The 21,810-nt window shown below is 38.0% G+C and overlaps 1 gene segment (V, D, J or C); it reads right to left on the minus strand.

Annotated features, from left to right (window-relative positions):
* Window positions 1-153: 153 nt before the first annotated feature.
* LOC118900779 lies at window positions 154-20,317 on the minus strand. The segment is given in 8 exon segments: window positions 154-577; window positions 2,926-2,973; window positions 3,248-3,295; window positions 3,553-3,612; window positions 7,812-8,141; window positions 14,121-14,163; window positions 19,799-20,109; window positions 20,234-20,317. Coding segments are annotated over 8 exon segments (1,026 nt in total).
* Window positions 20,318-21,810: the final 1,493 nt, after the last annotated feature.

A 21,810-nucleotide genomic window follows, 5' to 3' on the forward strand; every position in this document is an offset into this window, starting at 1 on the left:
TATTTTTTGTGTCTCTTATGAAAATCCAAGGACAGGATTCAAGTGGCAACGCTGGCGGCCCCAGGGTGGGTGGCAGGGAGGGTGGGGGCCGTGGTCTGGGTGGAGAGGGGAGCTGCCCGCTGTGCGCCCTCAGGAGGCACGAGGACTCGGGGGCAGGAGGAGCTGGTGCGGTTGTGGGGACAGTGGTGGGAGAGGCTCCCCTGGGCCAGCCCTGGGCCCTGCCCCCGAGTGATGGCAGAATTCCCTGTCACGGAGTCAAACTGTCTGCTTGCCCAGTGCTTTGAAAAGCCCTTACACAATAATGGCACACAGAAGAATACGCATGTGAACTGACATAACCCAAACCCAGAAAGGAAGCCCAGCTAGATCCTCAGCAGACACTTTCAGAGACAAGAGATGATGAAGGAAAGGTGACCCCTTTGTGGTCCCCTCTGTCACGAGCTCTTCCCATGGCCACAGACGGCTGTTCTCCTACACACACAGCAGGCGACGATGACAAAGTAGACCGAGCTCTTGAGGAGGAGAAGGAGGTAGGTGTAGTAGGCACTGGTGTTCATGAGCTGCAGCTGCAGGGAATCTAGGAGAAGTCATCTTGGTTAGTTTCAGCTGTTCCTTTGAGAGGCTAGGACATATTCATGGAAGGGGCGGCCACAATTAATTATTTCTGATGACCTACTAGGAAGCAGTACCCCTGCACCACCAAACCCCAAAGAAAACATGTACAACCTCCATGACCACCACCACTAGGACAGCTCAGAATCCAGCTTGCAATTCAAGTCGATCAACAACCTCAGCTAAACCTCCCATTCACCAGAAGTTTCCAAAATATTAAAAAGTAAGGTTATGTTTTTAATGAACAAGTCCAATGGGAAACAATATGTGTGATAAAGAGCATTTAGCATTTTTTTTGTCTCCACCACATCTCTGAGTAATAATAACAGGTAATAGTCATCAACCACTAACCAAATGTCAAACCCGTATTCTGAGAGCTTTGCATGCAAAATTCTAATCTTATTTAAGTTTTAAAATAGCCTATTCGAGATGATTAATTTCAAGCCCATTTTACAAATAAAGTGAGGACAGAGAGAAATAATTTGCTTGATGCCATCCATTTAGGAAGTACCAGAAACCACATTTCAATCCCAGCATCATGACTTTGAAGAACACATTCTTAGCTGCTCTGTAATCCTGCATCTCCAGACATCAAGGTGAGGCATAAATATCAAGTTGAATTGCTGATTTGGAAACATCTGAGCCGTTACACATGGTGCATGCAATGAGATTCCGACGAAGGATACAAATCAGGGAAATCTGGTTGTGTTCACAGTGGGTGGGTGGGGGGTTTTAGTAAAGAGAACATTGTACAAAATAGAAGAAAGTGGGGAATCCAAAATCCCTGAAACTTTAGGAGATCATGACTCACTCACTTGCCTTTCCTGAATGTCTAACATCGTGGCTGTGATGTTATAGGATAATTGCACTTACTCTCCTTTGAAGTTTTGCAAGAAATATATGATATCAAAAAGCTCTGTGATGACCTAGATGGGCAGGATGGGGGGGATGGGAGGGAGGCCCAAAAGGGAGGCAATATATATATATATATATATATATATATATATATATATATATATATATATATATACACACACACATATAGCTGATTCACTTTGTAGTACAGCAGAAACTAACACAACATTGTAAAGAAATTATAGTCCAATAAAATAAAAACAATTACAACAATGATCATGGGCCTGACTTGGCTACTGAATGAACCACAAGGCTGAGTCCGTTCCTGAGGAAATTTCCCTTTTCCACACTTTATTTCATAGAGCCAGAACTCCAGAATCACCAGCACTTGGTGTGGAAAGGGATCTCAGGAGGTGATGTGCTCATAACTCACTGCCTTCAGTCAGGTCAGGTGTTAGCTGAGTTCTAGGCCCCCTGGTACGGGGAACGGAAGAAGGACCATCAGGGCCAGAGCCAGTGCTTCTAAATTCACTTAGAACCTTCATGTAGGGAGAAAGGGCCACCAACTAGTACTGATTCTGTGCCAGCTAAATGGATACCCTATGGGAGATATTCCACGTATGTGACCTTATGTCTGCAGTAACTGAGGAGGGTGTAATTGTTCCCTATTGGCAGATGAGGACAATATTGCTCAGAAATGTAAGTAATTTATCCATATTCATGCAACTAATAATTAAAGAACTGGGGTTAAAGTCCAGTCTGTGATAGAAGCCCAGGCACTTACACCCCTGCCCATGGGGCCATCCTGTCTCAAGGCTTTGGCTTTGGGATTCTTGCTCTATATTTATATCTTAGAGGAGGGACAGAGAACTGAGTAAGTGCATGAACCGATGATTCAGATGGGCTGGGTTGACTCCCCAGATAGAGCTGTGTGGCTTCGTACAAGGGACTTAATTAATTGTAGCTCATTGCCCTCATCTGTAAAGTGAGGGGAAAATATTGCATCACCTCCTAGGAGTATTATAAGGAGGAAACAGAATATGCAGGCAAGACACAGCACAACACCTTGTGTATATGAAGCTCTCAGTAAGTGTCAGTTCATGTATTAGTTACCTGCAAGGGCTAAAACTTAAAAAAAAGTCTAGAAGCAACTTGATATCACATTTCTTCAGTCACTACAAACAAAACTACACAACTGAGTGAAGCCCACTGCTGAAATAATTCGGAGCCTATCACTGCGTTCTCTAACTTAGAGTCATCTCACAACACAACCAGCATTTAATGTGTTAAGATGACTCTTAGGGAATGATGGATTTACTTAAAATATTATGCAGTCCATTCTGTAATATCCAGATATTCTGGCTTTCTACCTTAAACCAAGAAAGTTCAACAGTTAAGTTTATCCAGTGGGAAAAAGTGCTGTAGCATGACATAAAGGCAAATATATACAAAACTTACTGTTTTCATCTTTCAGACAAGCTTTAGTAGAATTAGTAACAGTGACTTCTAGAAGAAAGGAGAGCAAGTGTTAGTCAATTGTTCATACCTCTTATTGGACAGTGACACATACGTGTATATGTATGTGTGTTAATATATATGTATATATAATATAAAATCTGCTGACAGAGACAGGAGAGATACTGATTAAAAATGTGAACCCCACAATTCCAGGAATAATTGGTTTTTCCTACCATTAGATAGGGAAGTTCAAAAGGTAGTTTGATCAGGAGGAAAAAAATTCTGTAGGATGTCGTAAAGGCAAACATAGGCAAAAACTTACCACTTTTATCTTTCAGACAAGCTTTTGTAGAATCAGTACCAGTGACTTCTAGAAGAAACGGAAGCAAGTATTAATCCATTGTCCATGCCCATTATTTCACTGTGTGTATATGTATGTATATATATATGTAATTTACTGACAGAGAGACAGTAGAGATAGTCATTAAAACAATGACAATGATGAGCCCCACAATTCCAGATAATTGGTCTTTTCTACTTTAAGCCAGAGAAGTTCAAAAGGTAAATAGATCAGGGAGAAAAAAAGACTGAAGCATGACATAAAGGCAGACGTGTGCAAAAACTTACTGCTTTCATCATTCAAACAATCATTTGGAGACTCAGTAGAAGGGACAGCTGAGGTGACAACTACAAGAAATGAGAACAAGTATTAGTCAATTATTCATGCCCATTATTTGACAGTGTGTGTGTGTGTGTTTACACATGTGGATTGTAACATTTATATGTATATATATATATAATCTGTTGACAGATAGTCATTAAAAATGTGAGCCCTACAATTCCAAAAATAGTCTGATTCTATGTAATTCATAGATTTAATCCACATATGGTTTTCTACACATGAAAATGTTGAAGTTCATGAAGGGTAGATTTTTCTTTTTATCGTGACTGGAGGGTAACACCCAAGGCCATCTTATTTTCCTTCTGTATTCATAGCTCCTAGCACAGTGCCTGCTACAAAGTAGGTGTTCAAGAAATACTTGTTGCAAAGACAAATCATCAGAAAAAGCGGCTGCTCTACATCTTCAGCACACACTGCCGACATGAAGAGTTGCTACCAAATCAAATTCATCCAATCCTAGAATCCAAAAGAGAATCCCACATTTGAAGGAGACTGGCTCAGGCAAATTTCCCATCTAAGCAAAGGAAAGCAGCCACACCTTTCCAAATTACGCGTTTCCCAGTATCCCCAACTCATGCACGTGATTTTCTGCAGTTGTGGTGTTTATGGGCATAATTAAAACAATAAGGCTAATAGCTAGTGGGTGACTATAACCGAGTCAGGCACTCGCTTAAGTACTTCACATGCATTATCTTCTTTAATCCTCCAGTGACATTGAAGTGAGTTGTATTTTGCAGGATTCCATGTTACAAAAGAGGAAATAAGAATTAGGGGGTAAGTAACTGGCGGAGAGTCATACCAATGATACCAGTGATGACAGAGTCAGCATTCAAAGGATCATCCTGGGGGATTAAATGAGACAGAGCACGTGGAAAGTACTTTGCAAAAATACTCCATAGAAAGAGAGAGAAATAAGTCTATAGAAAAACAACATAATTTCATCACTGTGGACACTAAAAACATCTTCTCTTCCAGATATATTAATTATTCTTATCAATGACCTTTTTATTGCAGGAGCTCAGTATTTCAGTGCAATCCTTTCCAGGGTTATAAAAATAGGCCAAATCACATTTATAGTTCTCTGACTCTATAAAACCTGAGGTGAGAGTTTTATTCATGAATAATGTAAAAAAAAAAAAAAGACATCATACAAGTACAAAAATTTTTTTAAACGATAACAGACTGTTGGATGGAGGGAAACAAAGACACAATGGTTGTTTTGGATTATCCTTTTTCTCCTGATGTGTTCTTGTCCGTATGGATTTGGTTCTGGTATACCATTTTATGCCCTCAATGAGATCTTTTTTCAATATGCTCTAAAAAATTGGTTTGAGGTATAAAGGCTTTGGAGTAAATCCCAAGAATGAAAATATTAGTACAGTCATGTTTAGATGTTAAAACATCCTCAAGGACTGACTTTAATGTGTATTAAAAGTCTCTTTCTTTTCCTTACAGTGACTTTATTCACTAAAAGATAAACCTCTTATTACCATGCATTGACTGAAGTAGAAACAATTTTTATAATAAACTCTATGTGTTTAAGTTCTCTTTCTCAAAAACTAGGATCAGATGAGCTTTGTTTCTCTTCAAAATCATTTCATTCGTGCTTCCATGTTATATTCTTAGCTTTTATCAAAATCCAAAAAACTTCCAAGAAACAGCATTAGCAATTTGCTGTACAATGACATTAACAGAAATGCCCTCGTTAGCTTTATTGCCTTTAGAACCCCCTGGAAGGCATTTGTTTCAGAAATTGTGTCAGGTGAAACACATTATGAACTGGAACTTCTCTCCAATATGGTAATCGTCACAGTGAAACTTACTATACTTATTTTTTCCTGATCACTAGAAGAAGCAAAACCTAATAGGAAGAGAAATGCAAATCAAAAGTACCATGAGGTATCACCTCACACCAGTCAGAATGGCCATCATCAAAAAATCTACAAACAATAAATGCTGGAGAGGGTGTGGAGAAAAGGGAACCCTCTTGCACTGTTGGTGGGAATGTAAATTGATACAGCCACTATGCAGAACAGTATGGAGGTTCCTTAAAAAACTAAAAATAGAATTACCATATGATCCAGCAATCCCACTACTGGGCATATACCCTGAGAAAACCATAATTCAAAAAGAGTCATGTAGCACAATGTTCACTGCAGCTGTATTTACAATAGCCAGGACGTGGAATCAACCTAAGTGTCCATCGACAGAGGAATGGATAAAGAAGATGTGGCACATATATACAATGGAATATTACTCAGCCATAAAAAGAAACGAAATTGAGTTATTTGTAGTGAGGTGGATGGACCTAGAGTCTGTCATACAGAGTGAAGTAAGTCAGAAAGAGAAAAACAAATACCGTACGCTAACACACATATATGGAATCTAAAAAAAAGAAATGGTCTGATGAACCTAGGGGCAGGACAGGAATAAAGACGCAGACATAGAGGATGGACTTGAGGACACGGGGAGGGGGAAGGGTAAACTGGGATGAAGTGAGAGAGTGGCATGGACATATATACACTACCAAATGTGAAACCAATAGGTAGTGGGAAGCAGCCGCATAGCACAGGGAGATCAGCTCGGTGCTTTGTGACCACCTAGAGGGGTGGGATAGGGAGGGTGGGAGGGAGACGCAAGAGGGAGGAGATATGGGGATATATGTATATGTATAGCTGATTCACTTTGTTATAAAGTAGAAACTAACACACCATTGTAAAGCAATTATACTCCAATAAAGATGTTAAAAAAAAAATACACACACACAAAAAAAACCTAATAGGACACTCAGGGCCGTGGTTACATTAAACTGCACTTAGCAAATTTGCTTCCTCTCTATTTCTTAGAGTAGAAATTAAAATTTAGGGCTGTTTTTGTAATCTTACTTTTAATTAGTTTTAGGAAAGGATATAAATAGATAGGATGAATATAAGAATAAATACCTCCATGTCATGCTTTGGAAAACAAGCGTTTTCTCTGATGTTATTTCATTTGCTCTTCCTTGCAGCCCCAGGAAAAGGCCAAGGTAAGTGTTCAAACCTGATTTGATCATTGGACAAACTAAGAATCAGAAAAGATAAAGACTTGCTTCAGAAATTCGGACTGCTACACAGCAAAAGTCTCTGCACATTTTATGTGCTTGTTTCCCACTGCTTAAAAAGGGCTTCCTAACCACAGGGAAAAGCACAAAATGATTCCTTCCAATGGGCACTCTGGGGCCTTTGGTCTGTTAGGTGAATACTCAGGACTTTAAGTCCCGAGTCCAGTGAGTTATGAAGACACATCCAGCCCTCTGCATGGATATATACAGCATCTGCATCAAAGGGACTCCTTTGGGACATCATGCCTAAATCACGAGTGGCCCTGAGTGATTAGGAAGTGAGTATATTCTCTTTACTGTAGTGCATCCTCCTGGGACAGTAATTCACCAGAGTGTGTTCATCCACATATCCCTCCAGGCCCGGCACGTGCTAGGGCTGCAATAAAAGTTTCTTGAGAGACATTTACCAATGGCAAGAAATATATTCATTATGTAGAATGGGATTATGTCTGTACACTTTAGCCTCACCCAATCTTTAATTACAAAATTTTACCTCACAGTGATATGTAAAATACAAACGTCAAAACCCAAGACCATAACAAAAGCGCAGTGGTCAAATTATTCTACTTTTTTGTTGAGCTGCAATCTTGCTTCCTCTTACAAACACCATTTTGTCATTTAATAACTCATTGTTTTGGGACTGTACCTTGAGTAAAGCAGGATTGAAGTGAGAGTGACTTTGCTTGCTGAGCAGAGCATTCCTGAAATCTGTATAATTGTTCTTATTTCCTGATCAACCAAGATCATCTACAGTGGAGTTTGCTTTTGCTCATTTGCTGTGTGCTAAGTTGCTAGATGCTTTCACGTATGTTGTTTCATTTCATCCGTACAACAACTCTAAGAAGCATCATTATGACCTTAATATTTTGGAAGATGAAACTGAGCCTGAGAAAAGTTAAGTGAAAATTTTTTCTCTTTTTTATGTTTCAAAGCCTATCCCATTTTAATTCTATGGGGGGATAGCAGGACATTTATGCTACCATTAAATGAAATATTTTATAAAAAATTATAGTTGTTTTTCATTAATGCTTAACAGAAAAGGTGGGGTATTTTATTTGAAAAACAGTGTTCTGGGAGGTTATATTTACATTTACAGTCACATACCTTCATTTACTGAAGGAAAAAGAATCTCTTGTTCTGCTCCTCCTCTATTTTTCTCGTGTATGACAACACATATGTGTTCTTTATCTACTGAGTTTTCAGCCACGGTCAGCCAGCTGAACTGCATGTACATGTCAGCGGTCTTCATGGTATTTCCCTGCTGGGATGGCAGAACTCTGTTGCTATTCTTTTCTTTCCAATAAACATTAATAACATCAGGGAAGAATTTCTCCAGAAGACTAAGATATGTTCCAGTCTTATGGTGGTTGATTTCAGCAATTGAAGGAAGAAAAATAGTGGGCTTGGGGGAAATGTCTGCAGCAAGGTTTCTGTCTGTGGAGGCAAATGAAATAGTAATGAAAAAGAATTATTAGAGAAACACGAACATTGTGTGGTTTGGAAAAACCTAGCAAGCAGTAAAAGGAAGAAAGGCTACCACTGAGCTAGTGCTCACCATGGCCTTTCATCCAACTTTCATCCAAGTTGTTAGGTGCTTATTATTGTTCTTATTTTCAATGGGAAGAGAAGTTCAAGACTTAATGTAACTTGCCCAAAGTCATTGCTATTAAGTAGCAGAGCTGGATTACACCTTGGCCTTCAATTTTTCTCCATATGCAAAGATGGGGTTTGGCTTTTAAGTGTACCATATCAAGGCTTTCAACATTCATGAACACATTTATTTTTTAAAAGCTCTTTTGCTCTATCATAGTGGAGCCTGTTTTAAAGTGGATGGATGGGTGGTGGGAATGGGGGTGGAAGAGGAGACCAGGTAACTCTGATGGTTTCTCTAACGGTGAGAATATTTGGTGGGTTCTAAACTACTTCCCTTTCCCATCCTGTGTTTTGTAACTTATGCTCTCTTTGACCAAATAACACATTCTCATGTTTTGCAACTCTGTGGAATCTCATTCTTCACTGAACTGATTCTGGAATGCACCATATTTATTTTATTTCCCACAAAAATAAATACCAAGAGAAAATTTATCATTTTTAAAAATATATATACAGCTACTTTTAAAAATGGGAATCAGCATCCATGTGTACTTGACAATCTATGAAGTTGAACTTTTTGCTCCAAACATGGATCCCATGCCCAATTCTGAAGTGATGGAATTCTCTTTATTTCTAATTTTTTATAACCTCTCAATTTTACATCTGAACCACTCCAGATTTTTGAGTAGAGCAGTACATTATTTATAATGTCTTGAATGTAGAAGCAAAATAGCAATATTTCCAAAACTTCTATTAAAAATGTGTTATTTTGGGATTAACAGATACACACTACTATAAATAAAATAGATAAACAACAAGGACCTACTGTATAGCACAGAGAACTATATTCAATATCTTGTAATAACCTATAATGGAAAAGAACCTGAAAAAGAATACACACACAAACAGATATATATATATATAACTGAATCACTTTGCTGTACACCTGAAACTAACACAACATTGTCAATCAACTATACTTACATTTTAAAAATGTATTATTTTCAGAAATGCTCTTATACTAAACTTATCAAGTAATGCACTTAGAATTTTGTCTCAATTCGGAAAATTTTCACCAGAAACACATTTTATTTTGGAATTTCCTCTGAGGTTTTAGCTTGAGTAATAATACACAATATTTTGACTCTCAGCATCTCCCCCATAATTTGACTCTGCCCTATAAGGCTGCTGAACTGCTTTAGAGCACCACTATCTTCTCTTTTTTCACCTGCTGAATAAAGTGTATATATAATTAGAACAATGTTAAAAGTTATGGTTCCCAAGTTTCTAACGGGCAAAATGTCAAAATATATAACAGAACATCATATGTGTACAAAGGCATATCACTTGAATGCTGGAATGTAAACTTTATGACTAATCAAATAGTTGAAATGATAAATGTTAGAACCCTTTCCAATTTGGTTTCCAATTGAAAAGCAAATAATTAATATTCTCTTATTGGAGTTAGTTTTATTACTCACTGGGTAATATCTTAAGAAAAGAAAAATTGCACTTCTCATTTGAAAAGAAAAGAAAAAAATTCTTGAGAATTTCTGCCTGTGCAACAAAGTTCCTGATTTTTCTACTAAATCTGTAATGAAACAGTGTTGATTTTTGACTCATGCTGTAAATATAGTTGGGTCATAATGTGCTTATTTTAATTTTATACATCTTGCTTTTCATGCAAGTAGTATTTTATTCATTATATTAGCAAGACACTGTGTATTTCGCCAACCATATACTTTGTTGATAGTGATTTACGTGTTCTCTCTTTTTTCCTTCTCATTTTTCTTTTATAAATTAAATAATTAGAACTATTTCATATTTAAATAAGATTTTCAAATTCATGACATTTCTACCTATATTTAATTGACTTTACTTCTTGATCATTTTCTTTATAAATTCAAACTATTTTTCTGATAAATATGAGCATGAAGCCCAAGCTTATTGGCTATATATTTTAGAGCCAATAAATGTTGTTTTTAGAAATGATATCAATTAAGTTAAAGGATTAAGATTTAAAGCACATAGGACAATAAGATATATCAATATAAAAAAATAAACACATTTGAATCTCATTTTTCTTGCCAAGTAGGCAAAAGTCTGCTAAAGAGATACAAATACCTCCCAATTCAATTTTGTGTGTGTATGAGTGGACAGTAAGATAATTTTCCATTTGAGGAGTTGGAAGTGCAGATGCATCCTCTGAAGAATTTCAGTTCAGTCAATAGTTTTAGCTGCAAACAACTTTTCCTTTCGGAGGCAATTTTCCCTTTACATTTGAATAGAGTGTAGATGCACCTACCCAGCACCTAGGATGTGTTAGACAATGTGCTAAGTACCTTATTCACACTACCTCATTCAATTCTCATACAACCCCTGCTGGATATATACTGTTATCCCATTTTAGGGATTGGGAGACCGAGGCCAGAGAATCACCTCCACGTTCACACAAGTAGTTAGTGGTGGATCGGAAGCTCCAGGTCAGCCTGACTCCAAAGCCCAGGTTCTTTGAAAACACCCCTTCAGCCTCAGAAAAGGAAACCTGTCAATTCACAAAACTTACCTGGAATAACAGACTTCAGCCTTCGGCCAAACACAGTCATCATGACTATGCACATTATACACAAGCCGTTTATAGAAGTCCACATGTACACAAGACAAATCCTATTACAATATTTGCACAATGTTGTCTATGCTGTCTTTTACTATATGGATTTGTTTTAAAATCTCTCCTAAATTTCTACATCTAATCCCCATCCACATTCTCATTTTTTGTAACTATCATTCCCATTTAATTGTTTCTTGCCTTCCCTCTATTACCTTGAAGAAAATTGCATTCTCTGGTACCTACCTGTGACAACAAGTTTTGTTCCAACATTGAAGATTTTTATATAATTATTCCACAGTGATTCAACCAGTATCAAAAACCTTAGACTAATTTAGCTTCTCTGATTTCTTCAAATTCTAGTAGAACTATGATGGCTTGGAATTCAAGAGACCAGGTTTCTGGTCCCGGTTCATTTTGCTCCTAACAAGTTCTGTAGTTGAGCAAATCAAGTAAACTAAAGCCTTAGGTGCTTTATTTATTTGAAAACAATGATGTTAGTGTTAAGTCAATTGAAGATCCTTATCAGTGCTGCGGTGAGACCAAAATGAAACAAGATCTGAAAAGTGATTTGAATAAAAATTATATGGAGATAAGAGATTACGAATATTACTATATTATCATTAGCATTATTATTAGCATTTTTATTTGTGATAATCATGTGGTCCAACATGACATTTTTTTTTTTTCAACATGACATTTTAATATCATGGGACCAAACCTTGCCTACCATGATAGGAATTCACCATTTGAGGTTTACAGTTAGATCTGTGGCAACTGATGACTTGTTTGCATTCCTCTGTGCTCTGATATGTCTGGAATTCTCAAAGCTGTCATCACAGATTTTCATACACCCAGTTAATAGGCAGTCATTTGTTTCATCTTATTTGCTTCATTTCCAGGGTTAAGAAAATCAAAGGGAACATTGGCTAAAGCCTAATGGATGCAGTCAGTATACAGAACTTCTTCACTTGGGTTGTCCAAAACAAATGGCTTTTTTCCCAATCAAAAGCACAATCTATTGGCATCCCAAGATTTTACCAGAAATTTCAGCCTCAAACTGACTTCTATCCAGCTTATATCCAAAGTTCAGCTTGCAACTCTGGGCAGTGGGCCTTAAGACAGAATGACTAGAGAAATGGCCTGGTCCAAATGAGGATGCCTGGTCCTCAAATCCTCCTATTGTCACATTGAATCACTAAAACATTGCCTGCCTGACCTTATGTGCTGAGGGTCGCCATCTGTGAATGACATTAAATGTTGGTGCCCATAGCATTGATGCACTGGGAGTATAGATGAATTTGTTTAAAGACCATTTCTTCCATTTTATAAAATGAATGTTGAAGGTAATGTCCCTTTTTACCTCACTTTCCTCCTAAAGACTCCTGCATTGAAGTTCTTTTATAATTTTATGGTTGGAAAAACATATCATATTTGAAAATTTGGTGTGCTATTTTATCAGTTAATAAAAACTATGTATTCCACTACATTTTTTTCCTGCTTTCTTATTTCTTTTTTTATTCACTTCTTTTGTTTTGAGATAGAACTGACACATATTCTGAATATTTAATAAATGCCTATTCAATATGACTTACATGATCTTTTGGGGGAAAAGAGAGGTTATTTCAGTGCCATGATTAAAAGCAAAAGCATTGCTTTCACGTATGAGTAGCAATACAAAGTATGAGCTATTACCAATAAAGTAATTAATTAAAGAATCCAGGTCAGGCTACAGAAGAGTAACTATTCAGGATATAAAAACATGACTTTATGTTTCTAATATCACATAATGGGCCAGACCATGTACTTCTGGAATAGGCAAGTCTCTATGGGATCCCAAACTTTGCCACAGTAACTAGTCATGTGACTTTAGGCAAGTAACTGAACTTCTGTAAACCTTAGTTTCCTTATCTATGAAATGGGAATAAAAGGATTCCTTTGAGGAAAAGATAAGGCACTGAAACTACTTATCATGGTGCCTGGCCCTCAGTAAATATCAGCTGATGTTAACTAATATTCAAATTCTCTTTAATGGGATGATTTGGGGCCATTTCATCAAATTCCTCCACCAAACAAAAGGTATGGGTTTTATAAGTAATAACTATTACATGATTAAGAAAGGAAACAAGCTCGTCAATGCAAGACGTCCTGCCTCTCTGCAGCCACGGGCCATAGAACACGGGGCCCAATCAAGCCAGAATCTAGAAGGCTTTCCCACTAGAATAGAAGCTGTTTGAGTGTTGAGACTTGTTCTATCTGTGTCTTGTTCACACTTTTATCTCCAGCATCCAGCACAGAAACTGAATTCAATAAATATTTGCTGAGAGAATGAAAGAGCAAATGAGGATGTAGACACTTTTCATGGACTTTGGAGCTGAAATGGCTCATTGAGCTCACAAACTGGTCCATATCCAGGCAATTTCACAAGAGATGGGATAGCTTAAGTTTCAGATGATCTCAGCCTACCTCTAAGAAGCTAGAGTAATAAGAAGTGAGATTTATCAATGTTCTATAGTCATTTACTATAAAAATTTTTTTGCACTGCTGTTAGGGATGAGATGAAAAGCAATAATATTGGTTTTGCAGGCTATTGAGAGAAAGGAACACTGTGTTTTATCTCAAACTCTACAGAAGAGATAATTAAGAAAAGTGTTTCTCAGGTAATATGCCGTCTACAAAAAAAAAAGGAACTTGAACCGATAACTTATACTAATGTAATAAAGAACAGGACAACGGTGTAAGAATATTGAAACATAAATGAAACAATAAAACAGACAGGGTCCTCAGAATATTTTAATATGTAGCCTGAGTCTATTTTGGCGTGTGTGTGTGTGTGTGTGTATTTTCTAGAAGACAAATTTCAACTGCTTACAAGCAGGGAAGAGAATACACCATTTACAAAGAAGTTTAGTTTCCATATACAGTGACCAGTAGCTGCAAAATTGCTGTTCATATGCTGAGGCCAAGAATGTGGCAGTCAGATAAGGGGGATCCTAAACTGTGTTTTCTAAAAAGCATCTGTAGGGAATTCCCTGGTGGTCCAGCAATTAAGACTCAGCGCTTTCACTGCCATGGGCCTGGGTTCGATCCCTGGTTGGGGAACTAAGGTCCCACATGCCCCAAGGTGTGGCCAAAAAATAAAGTAAAATAAAAAAGAAAAAGCATCTGTCAGTCTTTCATGACTCACATAAAAATAGAAGAAAATTACTTACCACGGGGAGCTACCATGAGCTTCGTTCCTTCTCCAAATACCTTCTTCCAGCCTGAGTGGTTAAACCTCCTACAATAGTCTCAGCCTTCTCCTGCCTTCATGAAGTGACTAGCAGTTTAAAAATTTTGTACTGGCAATTTGATCTTCTGAGTTCTTTTGGAAGTCCTTGAATATAGGTTTCATGGCATCTGATGTTTTATAAGTTTTCCTCAGGTAAATGGATCCAAAGATCTGCTTTCCAAGGAGGAGTAATCATTGAAAACACTGATGAAAGATGAAAGTATAAAAGCAGGAAAAGAACACATCATTGGCACCAACTAGTTAACCACCTGCTTTTCTAAATTTCCAGGAAGAGTTTTCAAAGAATCAAGACTTTTTTTATTTCCAGGTGTTCAGCTCTGTTGAAACTGCTCAGAGTTTGCATGGAAGGAAAGGCCCGTCTGTTCTCACAAACACCAGGGCTGCTCCTTTAGCGATTTAAGAATGTACTTCTGAAAGGAGGAAACTCTTCAGTAACTGAAAATACAAATACGCCGTCCCAAGTGTACTTGAGAAATGCGAAAAAAGTTCTCCATTCATTGGGCAGCAGGATTTTTTACCATGGCAATGCAAGATGAGAAAATAAGTCCTTGGATTACATTATTTTTTCTAGGATAAAGGAAGAAATGTGTAGAATTCTATCTCCTTTGAAATAATAGATTCCTTATTTAAACTAAAACTTGAAAACAATATCCATTTCTCTGATACTTTGAAAGAAGTCTCTTGGAGGCTTTTCTGTAATCTTAAACCACTCATCTTAGATCAGGGGAAAAAGAAATTGCCAGAAGCAGCTGAGTGCTCCTCTGAATACAGATGAGCTGCCCATCTGCCAGGACCCAGACAGGACAGGCCCTGAGTATCCCCATGTCCACTCCAGATCCACCTGGTCCTGGTCTAAGTCCCGTGAGCAATCATTGCCTCTGTCCTGAGAATGAAAGTAAGAGGAGGCCACGGTGGGCAACTGTTCATTCACAGCAGCTCAGAAACCCCAACACAATGGGGGAAGACAAGAGGTGGATGAAAATCCTATTTAGAAAGGGGTTTTTTAAAAATTGAGAATTCTAAGTTATCAGTACTTGGGGCTGTCATATACCATTTGCACCTATTGTAGACATGAATGATACCTACTCAGCTCCTTTCTGATATCTTGTCCTCTGTTTTTCCTTATTCCAAGACCATGAGCAGAATTGTCAGAAGCTTTAGGAGTTGTCTGTATTTCAAGATCCGTGAAGGATTTAAGTAGTAAAATGTAAGAGAGTAAGTAAAGAGTTATAAAATCTTTGATTAAATTTACAAGATAATACAAGACTGTATAAAGAAAACAGTATAGGATTTTACCAACTGGCTTAAAAAAACCTGCATAAGTGGAGGGACATATCATATTCATGAAAGAAAAACTTAGTATCATAAATGTGCTAATCCTTCCTAAAATCATGTATATAAATTGACTGTAATTTCAATCAGAGTTAAGATAACATTTTTGTTGTTGTATGTTGTAAGGATTGGGGCTGAGCTAGTTATGTAGTAAGAATATTGAAACATAAATGAAACACAAATCCTCCAGAAAATGCTCCAAGCATATGTTAATGTAAAAATAGGATAAAGCATGTTAAATTGTAGGGAAATGATAGATTATTTTAAAACTAGCTTTGAACTATTGATTATATCTGTTAGGAGAACGAAAATAGCTCTTTATCAAATACCACATAAATTAGATTTATATTAAAAAGACATCTAGAGATGTGAGCTAGAAAGAACAAGTAGGAGACTAACTGGGTCCTTGGGTAGAGAAACTTGGAACGGGAAGAGGGTAGGAGACAGCTTTACTTAATAATTTTTAAGAAGGAGAAATTTGGAGACCTTTCACTTTTTACAACATTTTCCAATAAATAGTTTTTTAAAAATTAAATGATGAGAACTTACTGAAGGTTTTAGGGAGAAAAGTGACATGATCAGATCTGTGCTTTAGGAAGATAAAGAGCAGAAAGGTGGGTTGGTCAGAGGGCCAGTCCCAGTGAAGCAGACATGTTTCAGAGACAATCCCCATGAGCCACCGAGAGGCATCTGAGGACCCAGGTTATGGTAGTGACAGTGGGGATGGACGGAAGGGCTGGTGAATAAATATTAACAGAGCTTCTAAGGAATTCACATGCGATAAATCAAATTACCATTAAGGAGGTTGAAAATGAGGAAAAAGACTTTTTAAAAATTGAAGTATAGTTGATTTAAAATATCGTATTAGTTTCAGGTGTACAGCAAAGTGGCTCAGTTATATATATATATATAAAACTATATATATATAACTATATATATATATATAACTATATTCAGATTCTTTTCCGTTATAGATATTGAGTATAGTTCCCTGTGCCGTACAGAAATCCCTGTTGTTTATTTTATATTTAGTGGTGTGTATCTGTTAATCCTATACTCCCAATTTATCCCTCCCCCTACTTTCCTCTTTGGTAACCATAAGTTTGTTTTCTAGGTCTGTGAGGATGTTTCTCTTTCGTAAATAAATTCCTTTGTATTATTTTTTAGATTCCACATGTAAGTGACATCATATAATAGTTGTCTTTCTCTGTCTGACTTACTTCACTCAGTATGATAATCTCTAGGGCCATCCATGTTCGGCAAATGGCAATATTTCATTCATTTTTATGGTTGAGTAATATTCCGTTGTATATATATACCACAGATACTTGATCTATTCATCTGTTGATGGACACTTAGGTTGTTTCTACATCTTGACTGTTGTAAATAATGATACAATGAACATGGGGTGCAGATACTTTATCAACTTAGTGTTTTCATTTTCTTCTGATAAACACTCAGAAGTGGAATTGATGGATCATATAGTAGCTCTAGTTTTAGTTTTTTAAGGAACCTCCATACTGTTCTCCATAGTGGCTGCACCAATATACATTCCCACCAACAGTGTCAGAGGGTTCCCTTTTCTCCACATCCTCTCCAGCATTTATTGTTTGTAGCCTTTTTGATGATGTGGTGGGAAGTGTTCCTTCCTCTTTGATTTTTTGGAACATTTTGAGACGGATGGATGTTAACTTAAAAATATTAAGTTGAATTCATCTGAGAAGCTGTCTGGTCCTAGACTTTTGTTTTGGGGGAGGTTTTTCCTTACTGATACAGTTTCATTTCTGATAGTCTATTCATATTTGCTATTTCCTTCTGATTCAGTTGAGAGATTTTACATTTCTAGGAATTTATCCATTTCTCCAAGTTGTCTATTTTCTTGGCATATAATTATTTGTAGTAATGTCTAATTACCATTTGTATTTTTGTGGTGTCAGTTGTAACTTCTCCTATTTCATGTCTAATTTTATATCTTCGAGTTCTCTCTCTTTTTTTCTTGATGAGTTTGGCTAAACGTTTTCCAATTTGTTTGTTTTTTCAGATAACCAGCTCTTAGTGTCATTGATCTTTTCTATCGTGTTTTTAGTCTCTATTTTATTTATTTCTGCTCTGATTTTTATTATTTCTTTCCTTCTACTTACCTTTGAGTTTGTTTGTTCTTTTTTCCAGTTCTTTTAGGTGAAAGTTTAGGCTGTTTATCTGAGGTTTTTCTTGTCTCCTGACATAGGCTTGTATCACTATAAACTGCCCTCTTAGAACTGCTTTGGCTGTATACCACAGATTTTTTATGGTGATTTCCCATTTTCATTGTCTTCAAGTATTTTTGATTTCCTCTGATTTTTTTCAGTCATGCACGGGTTGTCTAGTAGCATACTGTTTATCCTATATGTGTTTGTGTTTCTTGTCATGTACAGTGACTCCACCTCTAGCTGGCCTTGAGAGAAACTGGCCTGTATAAGCAGACACAGAGAGTGGAAAAGAAGGGTGAGAACATCAAGGGCTCTGTGAGCATATGGAAAGGTAGTTATCACAAAGTGGCAATGAAAAACAGTGATGCATTAGTCTGTAATTGGGGGAGAAATTGGGTCTCCACGTTAAGATTGCTACCTTACGCCCATACACAAAAATTCAAATCAAATCGGACCAAAGAAACAAATGGGCAGAACAAAGTTTTAGCACCATTGGAAAAGTATAAATGAAAATATATTGATGCTTCAGGCTTTCTTAAAGCTGCAAATAGTTAAAACGTGTGGTTGCTGATATAGCATGGCAAGTTAAAGTTGGTTCTTTTACCATCTAATTCCTTCCTCCCCGCAGTCACAGAAGTGAGAAGGACTTGAAGCTTTGACTTGTGTTTTGGGGTTCTCATGGAGACATGTGATGACCTGGGAGAGTGGCAGCACCCAGGGTACAATAAGACAGGAGGGGCTTCTGGGTTGGGAGCAAGCCCATGAGCACCGTTCTAGACTGCCTTCCTGCGTCAGGCTGGGAACTGGCCCGTTTCAGAGGGAGGCATGTCACTTTATCCGTTACTGCTAGGGCAGCAGTTCTTATAAATCAATTTGAAGAAGAATCAACAGTGGAGTTTATCAAAAAACGCACATTTTCAGGATTCATTCCAAGATTCACTGTGTTGAGTGCCACACAGAACATGCACTTTTATTCCGGCCCAGGTGTTTCTGATGCAGGTGGTTCATGGACCACAGTCTGAGAGATACTGTTCCAAAAGCTCAGACTCTGAGCTTTTGGTAGCTTGGTAGTTATCACAAAGTGGCAATGAAAAACAGTGATGCATTAGTCGGTAATTGGGGGTATATTGGAGAATCCAATATACAAGAGACCATACATATATATATGAATCTGGCATTTCTGTATTTCAGTTTGAATTTTACATCCTTAAACCTAGCCCAGTAAGAAAGCCACAACCCTTTCCTATAGGACTTTTCAATTGAAATATATACTTGTCATTGTCTGATTGTTCACCTGAAGTGTTCTTTAATTTTAATTATTGAGAAAATGATAATCTGATAAGTCTCATTCCAGTTTGGCACTTGGCCATGTCAAAGAAGGGGGTGGAAAGATGCTCTGGCTTTACTTACTTGTTTAAGACAGAACAGTTCTGGCTGTGGGCTGAACTTCAAAAAAAGGTGTAAGTAGAATACAATGGTTGACTTACCTAAAACAGTCACTTTTTGCCTACACTTTCACTCCGTCAACCATGCCCTTGTTGGTTATGTGAGAAAAATATCAGTTTGTCCTAAAGAGAAATTGGATACCAGCTTGAGGTTCAGGAAGTCCAAGTTTTCATTCCATCATTTCTCATTCTTCATATTCCTGAATAATGAAGACGCTCCATTCCCAACCATTTTCTCTGGATGATGATTGGATAAATGATTCAGTATTACCTAGCCTCTCCAGTTTGTTCTCCTAAATGTTTCCCCTAACAAATCAATCCTAGGTGACCTGTCTGTCCTAAAGAGAAAATTATACGGACTCCACCAGCTCCTAGGAGAGCTGCCTGCCAGACTGCTTGCCTATGGCCTGGAGGTGGAGGCCTGTTTTTAGGAAAAACTGTGGCTGTTTTGGGGGAAGGAGGAGGTGGCAGTGGGATATAAAGGTTGGGGAATGGGCATTGAGCCTAGGATTTCTCTTTGCTCAGAGTAAAGAGAATTGGGGGCAGGAAGTGAAGCAGGGGTTGGTACCAGGGCTGCTCTTGGCACCCATAAGCCAAATTTCCAGTGCAGTGCACAGGAAGTCTGAACCAACGTGCTTCTCCCAGACAGCGCAGTAGTACATCCCGGAATCACTGTCTTCCAGATTTAGGATTGCAAATGTATAGCTCCTCCCTGTGACTTTATAAACACTGTATTTTGCTTCATTGATTCCTGAATCGAACACACTCTTTGAGTAGTAGACGTCGTAGTAGAGAAGACGTTGGGGGGCAGTCCCCTTCTGGTGTTTGTACCAGTGGATATAGCTGGCATCTTGTGTAAGCTCACAAGTGAGCGAAGCAGTCTCCCCTATCTTACTAGTGACTGAAAGCTTGTCCCCTTTCAAGTTGGAAGATACCTGAGTGACTGCAATGGGAAAAGCAACAAAAAATAATGAGGAAGAGGAAATAGTAATTCCTCCCCCCCCCACCACCCCACCACGGCCAAAAAATACAGAAAAATCCCACGAGCAACCAGACACCATACTTACCAGGAGCCAGGAAAACAAGAAGTAGCCCTGGGACCCGCAGCATGCCTGGGGCAGTGAGCTAGACTGGGGTTCCGAGCAGATGTGACAGGCAGGGAAGTCAGTGAGGTTCTCTCTTAAAGACCACCACGCTGATCCTAGGGGTGGGTGGGTGCTGGTGGAACCCTGGGGAGGAGCCCTGCCTCTCTGCACCAACCCTTTTCTCGAGGGCCCCGCTCTGGCAGGCTGGGAGCAGTCTCCACCCCCAGGAGAAAAGAAGCCTGAGCGCTGAGAGCTCAGAAATGCAAGCAAATGGATCAGATGGGGGAGAGGGAGGAGAAATTCGGATAAAGCTTGTCTGTTGCCTAGTAGAGTGAGCCGTCCTAAATTGGGCTAAGTTCCCTGCAGTTCACAGTTTCCATGTTAATGCTGCTGCCATGGTCCTGTCTGGTGATGAAACTTCTTTATATTCTTTCCCTAAACTACCTTTCCTTTTACACCTGTAAGCAAACTTTGAAGACAACAACCAGCAAATCCAATAAGAAGTGAACCTACTTTATTATAAGAAATTAAGATCAGTTATGTGGGTCTACATTTGACTCTCCTTAAAAGTAAACGGATGTGTGTTTGTGTGTGTGCCTGCGTTATAAATCAATTTGATAGAGGATTTATCTTCATCCTCAAGTAAAAATCTGCCTCATATAGGCTTTCCAGATGTCACCAAAAAAAAAAAAATGCAAGGAGCCTTGCAATATTTGGAAAGTCCATAAACTAAAAAAAAAAAAAATATTTTTTGTTTATCTGAAATTCAGGAAATGCAGATCAAAACAACAATGAGATATCATCTCACACCGTCAGAATGGCTACCATCTAAAAGAACACAAACAACAAATGTTGGTGAGGGTGTGGAGAAAAGGGAGTTGTTGGAATAACAACAATTCAACATCACAATATTGTGATATCACAATAACAACAATATCACAGTTGTTGGAATAACACAATATCACAATAACAACAATATCACAGTTGTTGGAATAACAGAGAATTTAAAGTAGTTATGATGACCATGGGAGGAAATGGAGAGAAGTAGAGATAGACATAGAAAGTAAAATAGGTAAGAGGGATATAGAGAAATAGACAAGGAAAGACAGGTGGTAGAGACAGGCAAGTAGAGAGATAGAAACAGTCAGAAATAGAGATGAGGAAAGAACTAGTAAAACAGAGGAGAGATAAAGAGAACTAGAGAAAGGGAAGGAGTCATTGCTGGAAAGAAAGAGAGAGGGGGTGGGTGGGTAGCAATAGGAAAGGGAGAAGATCTGTGGACGAAGAGATGGAGAGACAGAAGGATATAAAGACTGGTGCAGTGGGAAAGTAGAGATACAGAATGGGAGAGAGAGATAGACAGCCAGTCAAGAAACAGAGATGTAAAGCAGTCAGGAGAATTGTCTTAATCCATTACATAATTAGGGGCCACATAATAATAATTATATATGTATATATATACCACAGCTACTTTATCTATTCATCTGTTGATGGGCACTTAGGTTGTTTCTATGTCTTGGCTATTATAAACAATGAACATAGGGGTGCAGATATCTTTT

The sequence above is a fragment of the Balaenoptera musculus genome, chromosome 9, assembly GCF_009873245.2.
Source record: "Balaenoptera musculus isolate JJ_BM4_2016_0621 chromosome 9, mBalMus1.pri.v3, whole genome shotgun sequence".
NCBI classification, from domain to species: Eukaryota; Metazoa; Chordata; class Mammalia; order Artiodactyla; family Balaenopteridae; genus Balaenoptera; species Balaenoptera musculus.